Raw genomic sequence first — 21316 nt, 5'->3', positions numbered from 1 at the left:
CAACCGTAACGATTCTATGATCTTCTATGATTCTAAAAAGTGATACTGATCTAAATTGAAACTTTCTGCTTTAGGAGTAGTAAAGAAATAAAAAATCATGCAGCTAAATGAAGTAATTAGTATGTGGAACTTCAAATTTGAATGTCACAGATGTGTAACCAGCAGATCCCTATGGTCTACAGGAGCTGACTTGCCACCATGTATGTTAGTCACTTTCTAAAATTTGGAACATGATGCATTTCTGAGTGAAGAGAACTTTACAGTGTACTGCTGCTGTTTCTGGTTATGCTGATAGTATTAGTTAAAGGCCAAGCTTTTGAGCCAACATGGAAAGAAAGCAGTGTTAGTTAAAGTGTGAGAGGATTGACTTGGTTTAATACAGGGATTAGTTCGATCAGCTTTTTTTACAGCTGCTTCTCTATTCTGTATCTCTCCTTCATAACTTCAGAATTTCAGTGTTGTTGGTCTTTTGAGCAATTTCTTTATACGGTATCGGCTTCAGTAACAGAACATAAATTTTAAGTGTTTATAATTATTCTTTGGCAATGCATACTTCTTATGTAAAGCTGACTTTGGTATGTAAGATTAATTGCTTGCATATCCTCTTAATAGTATTGCTACTTTTTACCCATTTGCAAATATATTTTAAAGTATTTTTCTCTTTTGCAACAGCTTTTACCTGCCAAAAAGTTTTGGGAACCTGATGATTCAGCAAAAGATGGACAAAAAGGGATATTCCTTGGTGATGAGTGGAGAGAGACTGCATGGGGAACTCCTCGTAAGTGACTGATGTATATGTATTGAAAAATCAGTCATGTTTGCTAAACGTTAATTCAAAGTTTATGAATATTATAAATTTAAATTGTGTATTAAATTTGATTTCCCTTTAATTTTAGTTGTGAAAATGTATGCTGCACTGGTGGTTGTGTGCCAGTAACACTTTTTAAATTTAATTTTAGTCTCATTTAATATTGCTTCTGTAATGAAATGCAAAAGCATTACAATTTGTATTTAAAAAAATACCATCATTTTATTTATTTGTTTGTTTTTAACAGACCATTCTATGTCCCAACCTATTATGGTACAGAGAAAGCCTGGACAGGGTTTTCATGGAAACAGTGAAGTAAATGCTGTATTGTCTCCACGATCAGAAAGTGGTGGCCTTGGAGTGAGCATGGTAGAATATGTGTTAAGTTCCTCTCCAGCTGATAAATTGGATTCCCGGTTTAGGAAAGGAGCTTTTGTAAGTAACGCAGTCTGTTAAGCTTGCCTGGTTACCTACTATGGTTTTACTGTCTTATATGGTTATATCTTGTACTCTGTCCACTTTATTTTTTTAACTCTTGTTGTTAGAAGGAAGTGTGTAGTTGCTGTCTGTCTGTCCTCCTTGGTTGGAGGGGGCAGAAGAGGGAAGTGGTTTGGGAATCTTGACTAAATAGCTGTCTTAAAAAAAATACTTTCCTAACACCTTTAAATAAAGGTAGGAAAAAGATTGCAAATAGTTTAAATGCAAATGTGTGATGGGCTTTATTCTAGATCTTCCTATTCTGTTTCCGTATGGGTTTGTTTTGTACTAGATGTTTTAACTGTATAAAATAAACTTTATCTAATCTGAAGCGTTACTGCTTTAACAGCACCGCTATAGTTAAGGTTGAGTTAGCTCTTCCATTATAAATCTTGGCATTCCTTTTCACATTTTGGCAGTTATTAATTGCATGTGGTTGAAACTTGATGACCAAGTTACTCACCAAATGCAATTTCATTGAAAACAAACTGTTTGTATTGTTTACGTGCACTGTAGTGTAGAATTAGGTCACCTTGTGGTGCTCCTGTTGTGTTCTGTTCAATATTCAGAATCAAACAGATTCTTTTTCCTCAGGGCACTAGAGATGCTGAAACAGATGGACCTGAGAAAGGAGATCAGAAAGGCAAAGCTTCTCCATTTGAGGAGGACAAAAACAGAGAACTTAAACAAGGAGATGATGAGGATGTTACTAAAATAAATGGCAGAGGTTTGCCAAATGGAATGGATGCCGATTGCAAAGATTTTAAGTAAGCTTTTAACTGTTTCTCAAGAAGACAAGCATGTCTCTTAAAGGCGTTATTACAGTTCTGGTTTGTGTGTCAGCTTTAAACATTACCCAGCTGCAGACTGATTCTTCCCACCTCACATCCTCCTTTTCCCACTGTGCCACATGTTTCTTAGGATGTCATTAATGTGTGTGTCACTTCTCATGAGACAAATTCATCTTAATATACTAATTATTCAAAGTAAATGGGTACCTTCAAAATGTGGTGAATTAAGGAGGGATGAAAACTTTAACCCTTTTAGTTTCAAACTAAATTCCTTTCTCTGCTTCTTTTTAATACTCTATAACTTTTGCATCTTATTGTTGTAGAGGGTAAGCCCTCCAGAATTTTAATTTTCTTTCTTTCTGATTTTGCTAGTGGATACCACAGCCTAACACAACTATCTCCCCACAAAGGTCTTTATAGAAACTAAGGAGAAACAACGTATTTCCCTATTCACATAGTTAAATGTCACGCATTCACAGTATAGAATGGTGTTGCGGTTTGGTTGTTTTCTTAGGGAAGAAAAAATTGGACCAAGCTCGAGCTTTTGAACTGTGAACTCCTATTATGACAGCACAGCCAGCCTGTTTTTTCCTAATACTAAACTGCATTTTAAATTGGGTATTTTTAAAGGACTAGTCTTTGTTTTTAAATGACTGTGATGCATTTCTAACTATCACACAGAAGAATTAACATCAGAAAAGTAGAGTGCTGCTCATAAATTGGTATTAGTGTGATGAACGTGACTGAATAGTTGTGGTTTCATTCGTTCATAACTGAACGAGTATCTTAAAATGCATGTTTGAATCCCATACATATTTCCTACCCTTTACAAAAATTAATTTACCTGATGCTAAGAAGGGATTCTCCCAAGTCTATTTTTCAAGATGTATTACTGAAAAGGGTATATATACCAAGCATAACTGAGAGCTCAGATTAGCTCCTTTCGGATGCAGGCTGCAATAAGCACAATAAATAAAGTTGCCTTCGATATCATATGTAGAAAATGCAGAATAAATTTTGTCCTGGTTTTCTTTAACAGTATCTATTTCAATTTTGAAGTAGTTGCTTGCAAAATACCTTTTGTATTATTTAAAGAGAGAAATTATTTAAAAATACACAAGTGCAAAAAAGCATCCAAAGCCAGTAAACCTCTCAGAAAAAAACAAGGCCATCTAATTTAAATGGGCCGTTTAATGTGGTGGTATCAAACCCTCCAAACAGAGGTTTATAATTGAAGTATTGACACAACTTTAACTATAGCAACAGAACAGCACCAATATAAGGAGCAAGCTGTATTAGGTAAACATAACTATTAACAAAGAAACTTTGTCCTGTCCTCCTCCTTGTATTTTTATTGTACGTACAGTTTTTTAAACCAAAATATGTACTGAAATAACTGCTTTTTTTTCCTTTTGGTCTTCACTTTGTTGGTACTGTATGTAACTTGGAAAGAGTAAGGAATATTAAATGGCTTCGAACTCAAGTTTTGTATATTCAGCAAGACCTGGTTGCTAGCTAGGATACTTAAATGGTAGCCAGTATGTTGTACGTGATCATAATGAGGTTGGTTGTTACACTGGAAAAAAAATAGTGTAACTGCTTTATCTTTAAAGTATTTTGTCCAAAGTAGTAGATCATTCAGTGTTGTTGAATAAACTCACTAAAAAACTGCTTTCTAGCTATATGCTCTTTAGAGTTGGTATCAGCAAATACATGAGTACTAGCAGATTTCTTTGCATTAATCTTGTGCTTCAGCGAGGAACAGATCCTTCAACTTCGGAGCCCTGAAGAAGGAGAGCAGGTAGTACTAAGGCTGTGTCTCTGTCCTAGAATTAGCACTATAACATACTGGTCTGGCGGTGTACTGCTGGAATAAATGTAGTGTCATCCTGCAAGATGGCATTTTGTATTTGAACCCAGTTTTCACAAATAAAGCAAACTTAACTGGAAGTTGTATGTTTCCTGAGAAACAATATGTAATTATTGAGTTCTGACAACACAGTAATGCTGTTAAGGGATCATAGATTCTCTCACACAACTCCTCCTTAGTAGTTGACTTAGATTTTGCCAGTAGAAATTGATAAACAATGTGGCCTGACACAGGAGGTGGGGTACCACTCCAAATTAAGGTACCCTAAATCTAACCAAATACGGGGTTGGGAATCTGTTGACATCTCACTTCAGGTGTTGCCTGTAGGAGGTGTTTATAGGTGCAAAGAAATTCCCATATAGTCAGTGGGGATGTAGTCAATACAGCCGGTGGAGATGAGAGAACAACTCAGCTTTTATCCTAAAGTAAACATCTAGTGACTGGTCAGTTGAGTTACTGTCTAGCCTCTGTTAATGGTATTTACTGAATTTTCATACCCACTGGTGGGAATTTAAGTGCTAAGCACCTGGAGATATGTAAGTGTAACTATTTACATCTCAATTCCCACCCAGCCCTTCGTATTTGGAAACTGAACTTTCAAAGTTTTGGCACAGTAAACGATTTCCAGCTTCATATCTCTTTCTTACTGTCAACAGAAATCAAACACCTATGTTTTGCTCCATACTCAAGATTTTCTTGTGGAACAACAGGCTATATTTATGCTTGGGGAAACTGAGATGGAATCAGTGGGATTATATTAGGAACACTTTTTTCCCCTGACCAGTCGTCTGGTGCGGTGTAGTCTATTAAATGAGTTGTGTAGGAAATGAAATGTTTTAGTCAAATGCTAAATGAGGCACTTATTAGTCCATTTTACTTAAGGTAAAAAATACATTGTTTGCTTTTGAGATGTGAAAGATACTTGCTATATTCTATTTGTCTTTTGCAGTTGAAGTTTTATTATCTCTTTCCTTCCTTTGGCATGAGATGCACCTAGCCATTTCCTTTTTTACTTTTTTTTTAAATTTCTCTTCAGTACATTTTCTAATAATTCCTCTTGCTCATAAAATGCAATAAAGAGCCATCCCAAAAGTTACAGGTGACCACAGTTCACTCTGTTTCACTCAAAACAATCTCAAAGATTAGTTTGTTTTTCTCACAGTCATTTAAAGAGCTATATAATCTTAAAGTTCAAATAAATAAATAAAATTATGCTTTGAAATGTCTCTTATCTTGAGCCATCGATGCATGCTGGTTAAAATCATTAAAATCAATCTGTCACTTCCCTTTGTAAAGTCTCTGAGTTCAGTGATCCTTTTGAAATAGAAATACTGTACTCTGTCCATGGACAGCTGTATTTAAGACTGAAGAGTCTATCTTGAATTTCTTCATAACAGTCGTACCCCTGGAAGTCGACAGGCCTCCCCAACAGAAGTAGCTGAGCGCTTGGGCCCCAATCCCAGCACCACAGAAGGATTAGGTCCACTTCCCAATCCTACAGCCCACAAGCCTCTGGTAGAAGAATTTTCAAATCCAGAAAATCACAATCTTGATGCCATGGAACAAGTTGGTCTTGATTCTCTACAGTTTGACTATCCTGGCAATCAGGTACAAATGGACTCTTCAGGAGCTACTGTAGGACTTTTTGACTACAACTCTCAGCAGCAGGTTAGTACAGGTCTTGAAAACATGCCAAATTGGTCCTTTAAGTGTGTATTATCCTCTTTGATAATCAAATCAGTTAAGCATATAATGTATTTAATTTTGCCTTGTCTGTGACTTAATCAAAGGCAAGTAAATGTATATTTTATCTAGAAGAATATTGGTGCATAATTTTAGAGTTTAGTAACCTATTAGGGTAGAAGTTTGCTTTAAAATCTTTTTTGTAAGTGAATCCCAGTAACCATAACCCTGACTTCTCAAAACTGAAATGCATCTTTTTTTCTTTCCAATAGCTTTTCCAGAGGACTAATGCGCTGACTGTTCAGCAGTTAACAGCAGCCCAGCAGCAGCAGTACGCACTGGCTGCAGCTCAGCAGCCACACATAGGTGAGGTTTTTGTGAAGCACAGTAGGCAACCCTGGCAACAGTGGGTGTGTTGCTTTGGTGTAATCCTTTCAGTTTTACTGTGGTATTCTAAGTCAAATAGATACTGATCAGCTGGCCCATATTAGCAGTTCTGAAAACTGGTCAGAATGACTGCGTAAGACCATCCTGTTCTTAGAGAAAATTTTCAGTTGTGTGAATTTTTGCCTAGTTTGAACTTTTGTATACAAAGAAATAAAAATTATTTTTGCTTGTGTAGCACAATAGTTGAATTTTGATAGGAGAAAAAGTAAAAAAAAGCTTTTCTATTATAAGTAGTGGTAGAAACACTAGCTTTATTTACTGAAATAACAAAAATATGTGATTCTATTGCAGTTTAGTATTTTTGATAATCCAGTTAAAAACCATTGTACAGTAGGATTTTGAAATCAAACTCTTGATTAATTTATTCTTCCTTGTTAACAGCACTTTTTAAACAGCTGGCTCTTCATTCTTGTGCATACCTTTATTTGTGACGGAATTATTCTTTAGCGAGCATTTTTTTCTGTCCCTTTAAAGTAATTCAATTAATTAATTAAATGCATAAAGTTCTTGGTGTGCTGGCAACAGTTTTATCTGCCGCTATGGGGAAGCTGCGTGTTTGAGGTGAGGGAGGTTGGAACGCCTGTGGAAGCAATTCCTTATTTAAGGAAGGGAGCTTCTCAAATTCTGACACTGTAGGGCAGGTTTAAAAATTCCTGCCCTTCCCACTCTCCACCACTAGGCTGCTGAGGTGTGTGCACCTGTCTGCTTCTCTGCAAGGGAAAAAAGAGTTCTGGGAATCAGAAGGACAGAAATAGGAAGCAGCATCTCCAAAGGCATGTGTCCGTGTTCTCCTGTGACATGGTGATAGTTAAGTTTTCCCACCAGTTTGTTCAGCTAGATTGTGAGATCTGTTCAGACTGGGGTCAGCAGCCTACATCTGGGGTTTAAAAGTAGCAACTCTTTAGTGTATGTAGCTGGCTAATATGGTTTTAGAGTTGGGAGGACATCAGATTGAGATGTTTGTGGGAGTCCACAAGTCCTGTCTTCTAAACTGCAGAGAAGCCCTTTCTATAAAAGGCAGCTGTTTCTTGCCCCTTTGAAATGTAGCCTGTTCCAATATGCATATTAATTGAAATTTAGCAAGAAGCCTTCTATTTGGAAAGAGGAACATGGTTTGATGTGCCATGCTTGCTGGACTAGTTGCTGCAGAGAAAGCATGAACCTGCCTGACAGGGGAAACTGGGTAGCGGTGCTTTGTTTGGTGACTGAGTTTCTTCAGTTGTCTCCCTCTATTACAATCCTTATGTTAAGTTTTGATTCTTGAAAGTAAGATCAGCATCTCATAACTGGCTGTTTAAAAGCCAGGTATCTGATTTAAACTATCTAGTTGGATTTTTTTTGCTCTTGTCAGTGAAAAGAGATGTGTATCTCTAGCAGGTGATTCATTCTGTCTGTGTGATTCACTTCAGATACTAGATGATTTGTCTGATATAGATCTAGTTGTAAGATTAGTGTAACTTTTAGATAAAGTTGGGCTTGTTAAATTCCACTTTGAATAATCTCTTCTGTATAAGGGTGGGTAGATAACGTATGAGATAAATTTCCTTGGAATCTGTAGATCCAGCAAAACAAAGCTGTTAGGCCTTAGGATTAGTAAGAACGGACTGATAAGAAGACATAGAAGTGCTGATTTCTGTAATGGTGTACCTGCTCTTAGAAACTTCCAACGTATAAGTAGTTCTGATTTTAACAAATATGCTTTGTCATTTTGAGGTTTGAATATGATGATACTTGCTAAGTACCTTAGCTGTACTTAAACTCTGTTTGTTACTGTAGCAGGTGTGTTCTCAGCAGGCTTGGCTCCAGCTGCTTTTGTGCCAAACCCGTACATTATCAGTGCTGCTCCTCCAGGTACTGACCCATACACTGCAGCTGGATTAGCTGCAGCAGCTACCCTAGCAGGTAACTGAATACTTTCTAGTGTCTATCTTGATAATTTTACTGAATAAAATCAGAAAAAAAGTTGGAATTTGTCCTGTTTATTTTCTGTAAATGTATTTCTAGGAATGAGGAACTTGTAGGAAGATTAATGTTGATCACTTCTTTAATTTTCACTGAAATGTAAAGGGATTCAGATTCTGTTTTGTATGGATTCTGAGTATTTCTTTCCACTGGACTTTCATATGCAACAATTAGGGTGATTCTCTTCTAAAAATGTTTATACCTAGTAAGGTTTCATCTGACTTTAGTAGTATAGATTATTTTCAAAAGAGGAGACAACTAGCCTTTCCTTGTATGTTTTTACTTGGTGCATTAATTTTCTAATTCCAGATTTTCTCATTCCCAGTGACCGTGAGAATAAAGATAGTCTCGCACATGCTAAAAGGCCCAGACAACAGATGAACCCCAAGCCCAGCAAAATCTCTTAAAATGTTAATAGATATCACTGTGAAACAACACTACTGAGTATCCAAGTCCCAGCTAGTGCTCAGACCTGAGCATAACATTTTGAAAAAAAACCTCCTGTATCTTCAGTTGGTGGTTTCACAGGAAAGGCAGCAGAAAGAACTAAAATATATGTGTACCTAATACATTATGTATACAATAAAATTATATAGATAGCTCATTCTTCTACAGGTTCTTTATCAATAGGCTGGAAGAAGTAAGTGTGCCCACTCTGAAGTGTGACATAGTAGGCAGGGGAAGCAGAAGCAAAAGCTGTGCTTATAAGCAAAGGAAGCATACAGAAATGCGGAATAATAGATGCTCAAAGTCTCAGTATATCACTGTCAGGAGGATTAATTTGGACTATTCTGTGATGTTCTGAAATTATCCTTTTCCAAACATGGAAACTGATTTTGAGTGTTCTTTGGTGTACAAGTTTAGATTACTTTAAGTATTTTCTTTGTCACCTGAGTCTCATAAGGGTATTTATTTTTTCATAAAGAAGGTATGGTTTCATGTGAATCCTTTAACCCATTGGTATTCATGTATCATTTTGGCTAATGTGGGAATTCATTTCTTTTTAATACTGATTTTCGTTTTTACATTTAGAAGACAGATCAATGAGAGATGCTACAAAACAATATAAACAACTATTTTAACTAGCTGCTATAGGTGGAATAATCATGTTTTCTGGTTTTAGGTCCTGCTGTGGTTCCACCTCAGTATTATGGCGTTCCGTGGGGGGTGTATCCAGCCAATTTATTTCAGCAGCAAGCTGCAGCAGCAAATACCACAGCAAATCAGCAAGCAGCTTCACAGGCACAACAGGGACAGCAACCGGTATGTCCTTCAGAAAAAAGGAGATGTGCATTTAAAGCCACATTTTCAGTATGTAAGGATCAGCTTCTAGAAAAAAATTGCATAATTTAGATGTTGTGTTGTATCAAATAATAAATTGATATTAAAAATTGTCATTTTTCTTACATTACTGGTTACCACTGTCTTTAAAAATTCATTTACTGCATACTAAACATTCTGCTTACTTTGCAGTCCCAGTTTTTAAAATCAAAAACATGAAAAATAGTTCCTTTAATCCAAGTTACTGTGCTGTTATGTTTATGTCTAGATAATGCTGTCTGTACAGTTATTAAAAAATTAATGTAAAGTTTAAAAGTAATCTAGAAAGCTAACATAAGGGGATGAAAAGAGATGTTTTAGTAATTTTAGGAGAATTTTTTTTTTGTTTTAAGACTGGGGGAAAAAAATTCCCTTTTCAGTGATTAGCTGGAAAATGGAATGTTACACATTTTTCTTTGTGTCTTTAAAAAGTAGGGAAATAAAGGTGTTTTCAGTAGTTTTGTTGATTCATGGGGAAGAAGGATTGTCCTGCATATTTTTCGGGGACAGAATTGTATTACAACATCACCATGTGCCGTATGTTATTTTTTGCCTTGGTAAATCAAGAGTAAGCAATTGTTATAAGAACTTGTTGAAATTTCAATTTCTTTAATTAAAAAAAAAAACAAAACTAATTTTCTATTGTTACTCTGGATGCATTTTGAAAACCATTATGTGATCTTTCAGTATAAAGAAAGGGTGTTTTCTGTAACAGGTAAACACGAATCTTATAATGATCTTATGCTTGAAAAAATATTTTTTCAGTTTTTTTACTAGTGATATGGTTAATTTCAATGCCATTCTTATAAATTCAGTATAAGTGACTTTGAGTTACCATGAAGTTCCAGAGTAGTTTCATCACTGTTTTAATATTCAGGTGGATCTTTCCTCCTGTTGATCGTTGTTATCAGTGAACTGCATTGATAACTGAATGTATATGATCTCTTCAGTGTTTTTTTTGCTTTTTCTACAAAATTAATATCCAGTTATGCAAATTGCATGTAAATTGTATTTCCCTCTTATTTTGGACCTGGAAAATATTATTTTGACCAAGGGGGATAGAGTGGTTGCAAGAGTTCAGATTGCTTTTCAATCAGATTCCCAGAACTGTTAGAACATAATAAAATAAGCCTGTGTTGCATGGTGATGGAGTGTTACGTGAATTCTTAAAAATTTAGTGGGTGCATTTTTTACAGCACTGTTGGCAGTGTAGTGTTAATTATTTAACACTTATTATATATATTATTAAGGAGTTGCTACAAGGTCTGAAGTACTCAGACTTACATCATTCAGTTGCCTGAAAATAATGTAAACAAATGCATTTGTCAGGGAAGGACAGGTGTTCATTTAATAAATAATGCAGATCATAAATATACCATTCTTACAGATTTTCTTCCTTACTTTAGACTCATTACCGTTAATGGAACATACATGAGTTCTGCTGTCCAGAGCAGGGCAGACATTTTATTGTCACATTTGTCAGCAAAATTGTGTATGCCTTTTATTCTTATGTATCTATGTATGTGTCCTTGAAACCAATAAGTTGGAGTAGTCCTAAAGTGAAATTCTGAGCTAGGTGTCATCGAATATGTAAACCAAGTGTTCTAGACCTTTTTTAGACTTTTTTAGCATGTAATGAGCTTGCGTCCTTACTTTTTAAGGAAAGGGTGTCATATTGGTCTTTTCCAGGTTCTGCGTGCTGGAGCAACTCAGCGCCCGCTTACTCCCAATCAGGGTCAGCAAGGGCAGCAGGCAGAGTCACTTGCAGCAGCAAATCCAGCTTTGGCTTTTGGTCAGGGTCTTGCTACAGGCATGCCAGGTATGTATGTTATCAGTGGATTAAGAGAATCACTGAAAGTTAAAATATGGGTGTTAGTATATGCCAGATTAACTGTTGAAGTCCTGCTATGTTTATGATGCTTACAATTGAGTTTAATATAGTTTCATGTTGGTCAGTAGGATTAAAATACTGGCTTGGGATTCTTAGAGCACAAGAGATCCCCCTAGCATTTTTATTTGGAGCATTTTCTCTGTGTTTGTAACAAATGTATGCACAAGGAGTATCATAGATTTTTGCAGGATGTTTTCATATCTAATGAAGCAACTGCCCACTGTCTTAAAAGGTAATGAGTTTTCTGGTTATTCTGATTCAACAGGAAGTATTTATTTGTCTTTCTGAAGTAATTTTTTACTTGTGGCATATAATAATAAAATCTAAAATTCAGAATCCAAAATTAGGGAATTTAAAAGAAGATTACTTAATCATCTCTGAAGATCACAACATGCTTGAAGTGGGAGCACTCTAAAGCTTGGAGCTTCAGATCCTTTTAGCTAGTGTGGCTTCTGACTTATCCGGGGAATGGTTATTCGGAGTCTCAGTACACATGTCATAAATGTGTTAGCTTTAAGTTCAGCATCACTTTCAAGTATTTGGTACAATTACCTGAGCAAGAACAATTTTAAGTATACTTGACCATTCTCCAGTATGACAGTTAAGATTTTACACATTTGAGTCAGATAACATTGATGGTAGCTGCAAATGCATTTGACTTGTACAGGTTCTCTTCTCTGTCAGTGCTACTGTGAAATGCCTCACAACCTAGAGAAGTCAGAGTTAGTTTGTTGGCTGGATGCTCTGGGACTGCATTGTGCACTTTGCCTCACACGATCAGTTTTTACACCTCTAGTTGCAGAACAGACTTGTGTTTTTCTTGTCTGTTTTGTTTATAACTGCCATTTTTATTTCTTCTCGTGCAGTAGTGTCGTTGGCTTTTAGCATCTCTCTCTTTCACCTAAAATGAGGAATTGGCAAAGTGTGCTGTCACAGCACCTGTCAAGTGGTATTTCTGTGCCTCACCAAAGCGCTGGAGAAGGCCTGCAAACTGTGAGGCATGTCAGAGATGCTATGAGCATCTTTGCAAAAGATGTTTTGGGGTGTGTGTTTGTTTATAGTTACTTATTAGTTCTTGCTTTGGATGTGGAGCTCTAAGACTGTGGAGTGGTCCATGCCTTGTAAAGAGCCTGTGGTGTTTAACTTGAGTCAGATCAACATCTGAGACCTTGCCCCAGCCCAAATTTGTGACTTCATTAGAGGAAGATGTAAAAAGAGCATGATTTTCAAAAAGAGAAGTATCTGTGCCAAATAATTCAAGGGCAGTTTTTAAAACCTGGAAAAAGGCCCCCTCTCCAAACAGATTATTGAAAGCAATACTGAGTGGTCAAATACATAAATTCAGTAATGCAAGAACCTGTCCTGTGAAGATTGGACTTGAAGGCTTTTTTCCTCTTCCACAAGTCCCAAGAGGTTTTCCGTGAGGGCAGAAACCTCTTTATTCAGTTTTTGTTCTAGGTTGCTTCTTTGTCCCGTTTGCTCCGTGCCTGGATGGTCAGAGAAAAACTATGCACGTGAACGTATTTCAGACAGTTCTACAATAGAAATTGTGTGCATCGGGCTTTCTACCTTACTGACCGCAGTCTTACAGGGAATGGGACTCAAAATATAAACAAAAAGGACATTTACTTTCTCAGTCATCATTGGCTGGTTTCATAGTGAATCATAGTGAGTGCTGGTGATACCTCTTTTTGGGTGAAGGAGATGGATATAGGATGATGAAATGAATACACGAAGCATTTTAGATGGGAATCATTATACTGTTTTAGATGTCTGCATTAGAGATAGATAGTGAAGGTTCCTTTTATAGCAGTGAAGTGAAATAGGAATTTTTTAGTCTGGATTCGTCTGACTCTATTTAAGTTACCTGATTTAGCATACAGTGCATTTTGCTCCAGAGGTGCCTTTTCCTGTTCACTTACTGTAAAATTGAGTCAAGATCACTAAATTACATCTAGATACTAAAATGTGATTAAGTGAATCCCAGGTAGCAACCACTGAACACCACATATAATGTAATAAACAATGTAATAGAATGTGTGGAAATCTTGTTTCAATTGACTTATAAGTTTTACAAGAAAGTGTAGGTCCAAACTGAGTTTCAAGCTTTTGAATATTCTTTACAGAGAATATTTGTAGGTTGATTTCACTGTGAGCTAATGAATGAAAAGTATGTTATTCAGCTCTTCCATGCTGCTGTCATTAGATTGTTTCAGCTGCTTTCTCCTTGCCTCAGCCTTCATGTTGGATTAAATTCATGAACTGTCCCAACTATGACTATGAGATTGTTTTGTTTTTCAAATTTGATATTTCGAGTATTTCTGTGTTAATTATTAAGGGAGGTGTATTCACGTAGCACCTAAGGCACATACATCATCCTAAGTGCAAAGGGAAAGTGTCTGAAATCCAGGTTACTTCTCATGTAATGTTTTTGTTAAGTCTCTTTTCAGAAGAGTTCAGGTTCTTTTCTAAAAACATCAAAAGTGAAATGCATTTTGCGTTGGAATTGTGCAATTACATTTTAAATTCTTCCAGTCCTAATTTAGCAAGTCTTTCAGTAACAAGGATTCTTAAAAAAACAGGGAGTTTCTAACTGAAGAAATGTGCAAGACGAAGTCAGAGGGTACTCCCAATATCATAATAATATGATAGTATACATTCTTTTCTGTGGATAAAACCAGTCCTCATGATAGACAACGGCTGGACTCATCTTAGTCACCCAAATTCAGGGATCTGTATGTGACCTCGGTTGTCTAAGGAGCCGTTGTGCTCGGTGGGGCTATCGCCAGTGCAGTTGCTGTACAGAGCTTTGCAGAGCGGCTCAGCTTACCCCAAAATAATGTCTAGCAGTGGGTCAGCTGAATCCCTCTGCAGGCTTCATTGACTGTATTGGCTAGATCTGATGCATCTTAGTCTGAATTCGTGCAAGTGGAGCTGTTAGCACTGACTGTGATGGTGCATCCAGCATGCAGATTGACATATAAATTGAGTTGTCTGAAGAGCATGGATAAGGTGTTAAAATCAACAATTTCTATCTATTAGCACTGTGGTTTTTATTACCTACAGGAATCTGAGGTGTGACAGTGTCATGCATTCTGTGCTTCCAGGTAGTATGAAATAGAAGTCAGATTTAATTGTGGCAGATGTACAAGGAGTCAGGGTATTGGCAAAGCTATAATGGTTGTAGAAAGTATAGATTTTTTTACTGTTAGGATAATAAGATCTGAATTTGATTTTTGAGAGGACAGGCACAGAGATAAGGCTGTGCATGCCTTTGTCAGAAAGGTTATAGTGGTTCAGGTGTTGGTGAGCTTGGGAGACTTAAGTGAAGACTGCAGCATTTAAGGAAAGATGGAAGATTAAGACCTGAATAAATTTTCAAATCTGTATGCAGAGGAAAATAATTGGATCTTGGGAATGTTGAGAAGGCACAAGCTGTGAATTTTCTGCATAGGGAGAGAGGACTACAGTGACTTGGAGGCTGTGCTCCTGAGTGGAGAGAGAGAGAGGTGTCAGGATGGTAGTGTTAAAAGGGGCAGATAATTGAGTTGGCAGTAAGAAGTGTCACATCTGTTAAACTGAACAGAGAAAAGTGACAAACTCTAACATATGTTTGGGTGTCATCAGCAAGGGTAGTCACATAGAGGGAAGGGAGATCTGGGCAGAGCTTTGTGGTATTACATACAAAAATGTGAGAAGAGTGTGAGTCACTCCTCTCCTGTTCAGTTACTATCTGAGTCTCCTTCAGATCTTCCAATTTTCTTAGTGTGAGAGAATTTGGACTTGTGTCTCCAGCTTCCCTGCAGAATACTGTAACCACCAGGCCAGTAGGCAGATGGTGTTTACAGATGTTTTTGGAATAAGGCATATAGGCAGGAGAGATTATGCAGATGTTTCAGAAATTGAGGAGGACAAAATATGACTTGGAAGCCTGGTGACTGAGGTACTCAGCTGGAATTAGAGGCCCAGGTCAGAGAGAAATCTGCTAGACCTAGTTCTGAATGTACATGGAAACTGACTTAAAATAGTATGCAAAAACTTGGCTCTTTCACATACAAAAATAGATGTGTGATTTTTGCAATCTTGGCTTTTTTCTTAATAGCATTAGTATATATTTGAACATGTGAGGAATATTTAAATTCTCTTGGGTTTTGTTTTATTGCTTTGTAAGAATAGTCTGCCTAAAAGTTAGACAGTGTTACTTTTCATTGTCAGCAACGTTTCTTAGATTATCTGAACTCTTGTCTTCCACTTTTTAGGAATTCCTCTTCCAGTTCTTCTACCTCTTTATAAAGTGTTAGAGCTTTAAAATTCGTTCTCTTGCTCTTGTCCTAAATAAAGATCTTTTGTTTTGCTCTTTTTTGTGTCTTTTGCTTTCCTTAATTCCTGTCTTTCATCCTGTTTTCCTTCCTACTGCTTGCTTTTCTCCTTTTTCAATTCCTCCTCTTTTTTCTCCCTCAGTTCCAACTCTTAACCGTCAAGTAAATGAAATTATATTTGGATTACAATCTTTTTTTTTCTGTGAAACTGACTGTTCCAAGGTATTTCTGCACATGGAGTGTTCCTCTTTTAGTGAGTTTCTGTAGATGAACTTTTAAGTGTGACTAGGTCATGTATGAAATTGCCAGACTTGCATTTAGTTCAGCCCTTTAATTGTACAGATTTCAGTACCTTTTCCATGTACCAAGGAGTACAAGAGAAAGAATATTTTAAATTGATAAAAGAAGTTGATTCAGTAATGTTCCTAATACGGCCAGTTGTGGTGTTCCTGTACCTTTTCACTATGATGTTAGAAACTTACTTTGTTAGCCTCAAAAATAAAACTCAACTTTTGACTACTAAATGTAGCTGTTATTCTAGTTTAAAAAAAACAAACAGCTATGTACAGCATTTCTAAATAAGATTTTGTCACACAGTTTCACAGTGTTCACTGTTTTTTCTTCTGATGTCCAGTTGATGTTCTAAGGCAATGTGGCAGAAACGCTATTTTCCCCTTTGTAGTTTGTTGTCAGAATATTTTAAGGAGAAAAGAAATTCTGACTATATGAGACTCTCTGTACTACTAATTCTTGTATTCTGTGTTGTGTAGGCTATCAAGTACTAGCTCCCACTGCCTATTACGATCAGACTGGTGCCTTAGTAGTAGGCCCTGGAGCGAGAACTGGCCTTGGAGCACCAGTCAGATTGGTGGCCTCAACTCCTGTTATAATCAGTTCTGCAGCAGCACAAGCAGGTATGTATTTGATCCTGCACGGAGGTTTCTTCCACTTTTGCACTGACTCTTAGCAGTAATGTTGGTTGATTAGTATTTGATATTGTTGATGTGTTTTGTGTGCATCTGTGAAGTTTTCTAGTTGTGAAGGATATGCCATACATGCTCTTTTTCTTATTCTTTTGCTTCCCTTTCTCCAAGACTGCTGTTTCTCAGAGATGTAGTTTTCCTTTTAAATTTACAGTCTTCTCCCCATGCACGTAGAGGCATGTTTCTGCAGATGTTGTTGCTTGTCTCAGATATGACCATTTTCCCCTTTCCTCTCCCCATGCATATAACATGCACTTCTCATCGGTCCCCTAAATGGTGTCCTCTAGGAAGCATCATTTCATTGCTTCGGCCTGGCAGAAGATGGAGTGCTCTGGGGCCTTGCTGTGCTTTCCTCCTGAAAGTATTTTCTCCTGAAAAGTGTGGCAATGAAAAAAAACTATAGAATGGACAGCAGAATAGGAGAATTATTTATATCAAAAGTGTCTAGTTCTCTTTTTCTAGCAGTTGATAGGGTCTAGTACTACTTTACTGAACCATTGTATTTATTGCATTTGTTAAATTAATTCCAAAACACTAACACCAGATTAAATGAATTAATATGTTCAGAAAAATTATATTTTAAGTTAACCTATAAGCTGCTTTCTCCATGCAGAACTCACTTCTGACATTAGTAGCTGAAGATGTCTTTGAATGACTCTTCTATAGCAACTTCGGATATAAAAGTACAGTTCAGTAAACAGTAATATCTTATATGTTTACAGTGAAAATTCCCTCAGTTATATTAACAATTCTGCAGCCTTGATTAGCCTACAATATATGCTGTCTTTTTTTCCTCAGGTAATTAAGCCTCTAATACTATAAAGTCTCTTTTAGTACTTTAATATGTGAATTTCTGCTTGTTTAAGAGGTCTTCAAGAAAATAAGATTTCAATCTGAATAGTCCATTTTCAGTCAGAAATGTTTGAGAGAGTAATTGTGATTGAAAACATGTGTTTTACAGCTGCAGCTGCTTCAGCTGGAGGAACAGCAAACAATCTCGGGGGAGCCACGAACGGTCTATTTCGGCCACTTGGTGCCCAGCCACAACAACAGCAACAGCAAACAAATAGTAGCCTACAATCCAATTCATTTTATGGCAGTAACTCTTTGACCAATAACTCCCAGAGCAGTTCCCTTTTTTCACATGGTCCTGGCCAACCAGGAAGCACATCTCTTGGCTTTGGAAGTAGCAGCTCTTTAGGAGCAGCTATCGGCTCTGCACTTGGTGGATTTGGCTCATCAGGTAGGTTGTTAATATAGTGAGGAAATCCTGTGAGACTTTTGTGTTAAGCAAAAAATATGTATCTGTATCCAGACATATTATATACACATACACCTCTAAAAAGAATGCAAAATTAGGTTATTCAAGTTTAACACAGATTGTAGGGAAGAAAAAAGGGTTTTTTTAAATTTACTTGGGCTCTGTATACAAGATGCATTTTTGGAGAATATTCTGTAGTCATCTCAAAAATACTTTTCCATATCGAGCACTGTACTCTGCCCCAGAAGTTTGTTACTGTTCTTAGTAAACTTCTTTTATTTTCAAGGAAGTCTTCATTTTGTGTTTAAAATAACAATTGATGTTTGAGATCTATTCTGTTGTTGTAACTTTCATGTCAAGAAAAGTCCCAATTTTAAAAAAATTTAAATAGTATATAACTTTCTAAATTTGATCTAATATTGAAGTGTTTGTTTCCATAACATTTTAAATAGGATTTATAAACCAAAAATACTTAATATACAAGAATAGTCCTTGTTAACTCTAATATGTTTAATCTTAGATACAGTTAAGCCTAAGTAGTTCTGTGGAAGTTTGGGGCCTTAAATTATTTCAACAGATGCTCCTAAATACTGTCAAGCTGTTTGTATTTAAAAAAAAGGAAAAGAAAAAAAAAATCAGTGTTGCCATCATGTGCTCTATAGCAGAAATTTCTTATTCACACAGTTTTTAAACATGCAAGGTAGGTTTTCTTATATTTCAGATTCAGTATTAGTAATGCAAGCAAAATATATTTTCTAAATAATATTCCCTTTGGCTATTAATCTCTAAGTTACAGCATGAAATTATTATTATTATTAATTATTATTATTATCACCATTACATCAGTGGAATATGTTTATAGTCTTACTTATCTTGCAGATGGGTAGAAATGGGGGAAAACTTAAGTGCTCTGACAGTATTTTTTCAAAATTAAATGCCCCAAGGGAAATAACCAAAAAAAAAATCAAATGCTGAAAGAAATGTAGCAAGTGAAGATTGTAACAAGATAGCTTAATATATGGAAAAGCAGAAGGAAAAACACACCCTTCAGTGTTAAAACACGATACCTGTTATTTGGTACTAAGTGGAGGGGAATAGTGATATTAAATACACTGCATACCAACACAGATTTTTTTTTTTTTTCTCAGTGTTGTTTTTCATTAAATAATCTGAAAAATTATTTAACAAAACTAATGCTAGGGAATCCAGAATCAGGTTTGACACTGTCATCTTTTCTAATATCTTATTTTAAAGAGTGGAGTAGGAGACTAAACAGACCATCTTAAAAAAAAAAATAAATTGTGTAGGGTTTCTTAATTTTCCATAGTACCACAGAAGGTAAATCTTACAGAGTGATTGTGCTATCCAAGTGCCATATTTTGTAATATAATTTGTCATGAGCTACTTGTAGGATTTCAGTGAAGTCATCAGCTGTGTTTCTCTCTAGGTACAGTTTAATTTCATTGACAGAGTGTTCATAAGTATGCCTGCGTATTTAATGCAATGCACCCTTTTTAAGTCTCTAGACAGAATAGTTTTAAGTCATAAAAGTCTTTACCCAGCATTATCACAAGAACCTCCAAAGAATACAAATTTTAGTTGTGTCTACTTCAGAAGAATCGACATAGTTTTTTCCAGCACAGGAGCCTTTTTCTTGTAGCAAAGGTCTGTTCAAGAGCTTTGTCCAAAGCCTTCAGCATAGCCAGCATATGCTAAAATTTTGCAGCAGTAGCCTAGGTGATGTAATTAGCGGGGTAGTTTCCACAGGGAAGCAGGAAGCTCATGCTTTTGCAGTTTGAGAAGTGCTGATGAAAGGTGCTATCCAAACCTCAAATCATTTTAGTGGTATTATTGGAGTAAAAGTATATTGAAAGTGCCTATCTGCCAAGTATAAATTGTACTTGCCATAACAGCCACTTAAAATGCTTCCCAGTCATTATTTTTTTAAAGAGTTCCTGAACTATATGTATATATGAATTGAATTACACAGATGAGTACTTACACACATGGTGTTAATGCATGTTGAGGCAAATTAAAAACAAGTTTCATTTTTTATTTTCCAAAGTTTCAGCTTCTTTGTAACTCGCCTGAGTGTGTTGTAAAGGTTGAATTTCAGTTAAAATACAGCCATAAAGACTGACAGATGACAATACAGATCTTGCCCCTATGTTTTCAGTTGCAGGGAAAAAAAAAATCTTAGCAAAAATGCAAAGATGAGCATGTTCTAGCTAAATGACTGAACAATAAAGTAGAAAAAGAGTAAGAGGCAAGCATACCATATGAATGGCTGTATGTACTTTACAGTCTGCGTTCTTTTATTATAAAGTTATTCATACTCCATTTTAAAGGTTTAGATACATAAGTTACTGCAGCTTAACAGGTAACTAAGAATTAGATCAACTACATCAGCTTTCCAGGTGCCTGCTTCTGGCTTGTAGCAAGTGTAGAGTAATTGCATTAGCTTAGACAATGGTGTAGAGGGGTAAGTTAATTCAAATTACTTTCTGGTTTGTGTGAGCTTTGCTTGTGTGTGTGACAGTGCAGCTCAGCTGGTTCACGGTAACTTATTAAGCTGCAGTAATTTGGCTGAGTAAGAAACCCTGAAAGAAAGCTAAAGTTTGCTTAGCTTTTTTCATAGTTGGAAGAATAACAATCCATCATGTAGCATTGTATTAGCAATGGTTCAGCTGAGACAGAACCTGTAGAGCTAGTCTCAAATCTTGAGATTTCTTTCAACTGTTGCCTTAATTTGTTCTTCTGATTTCTTACTCTCAATCTCTTTGCCTAGTTAGTCTGGTATCTTTTTTTTTTTTTTTTTCTTCTTACTCTCCTCTCATGTCTTCTTTCCCAGTTTCCAGGCAACATTTATCTCCCACTTCCCCTCCCAAATACATTTGTTTCTGCTTGTACTGTGTGATGTTCCCATCATCAGCTTACTATTCCAGTCTTTTGCCCTACAGTCACGTATACCTTCTGCAGCCTAACTTTTCTTCAGATCTGCTTTCTTTTCATCCTCAGTCCCACTGGTTTGATAGTGCTTATCAGTTTTCTTGCAGTCTCCTTGTTGGATCCTTTGTCTGACCTTTCTCTCCTCTTGGTTCTGGTTTCTTGGTTCTTTTTTCTTCTGTTTGTTCTTTTGTTTTTTCCTTTGTCTCTTTCTTGTGTTTGGCTTTTGTCACCTCTGCATTTGAAGTAGAAAACTTCCTTTGTGCGCTGCCTGATGGGCCTTCTGAACACAAGGTGGTATCTTGGACAGCAGTTTCAGAGTCCATTTTTGGCATGGCACACAGAGCCTAGAAGTTCAGTTGCAGTGAGTGACTTGACTTTCAGTCATCTCAGATGTGCCGCGTATGGACAGGAGTTTAAGTTTTCAGCTATGAGTCTGTAGCAGATCTGTGCTGAACGTGTATGAACTGTGATTTTGATAAGATTTTTAGCTCAACCAAAGAGAGTGTGGAAATAAAGGTCTCCTGGTGCTAGCATATTGGTTTGAGTACATGTAAG

General features: G+C 36.4%; 1 protein-coding gene across 5 annotated transcripts in view; it reads left to right on the top strand.

Annotated features, from left to right (window-relative positions):
• The first annotated feature begins 663 nt into the window (after positions 1-663).
• The window catches only part of PUM2 (pumilio RNA-binding family member 2), a 39176-nt gene continuing 18523 nt past the window's right edge, over positions 664-21316 (top strand). For 2 of the 5 annotated variants that reach the window (XM_010072894.1, XM_010072891.1), the window contains exons 1-10: positions 664-778; positions 1056-1243; positions 1880-2052; positions 5344-5614; positions 5902-5995; positions 7871-7978; positions 9162-9301; positions 11048-11177; positions 16339-16482; positions 17513-17794. In XM_010072894.1, the coding sequence (XP_010071196.1) occupies positions 1064-1243; positions 1880-2052; positions 5344-5614; positions 5902-5995; positions 7871-7978; positions 9162-9301; positions 11048-11177; positions 16339-16482; positions 17513-17794 (1522 nt within the window). In that variant the 5' untranslated portion in view covers positions 664-778; positions 1056-1063. Of the gene's footprint in view, positions 779-1055; positions 1244-1879; positions 2053-5343; positions 5615-5901; positions 5996-7852; positions 7979-9161; positions 9302-11047; positions 11178-16338; positions 16483-17512; positions 17795-21316 lie in introns of all 5 variants that reach the window. The other 3 variants (XM_010072895.1, XM_010072890.1, XM_010072892.1) reach the window with 2 other exon arrangements.

Source organism: Pterocles gutturalis, unplaced genomic scaffold (genome assembly GCF_000699245.1).
Source record: "Pterocles gutturalis isolate BGI_N339 unplaced genomic scaffold, ASM69924v1 scaffold40252, whole genome shotgun sequence".
In the NCBI taxonomy this organism is placed as follows: Eukaryota; Metazoa; Chordata; class Aves; order Pterocliformes; family Pteroclidae; genus Pterocles; species Pterocles gutturalis.
The sequence above is the reverse complement of the archived record's forward strand: the minus strand, read 5'-3'. Positions and strand labels throughout refer to the sequence as shown.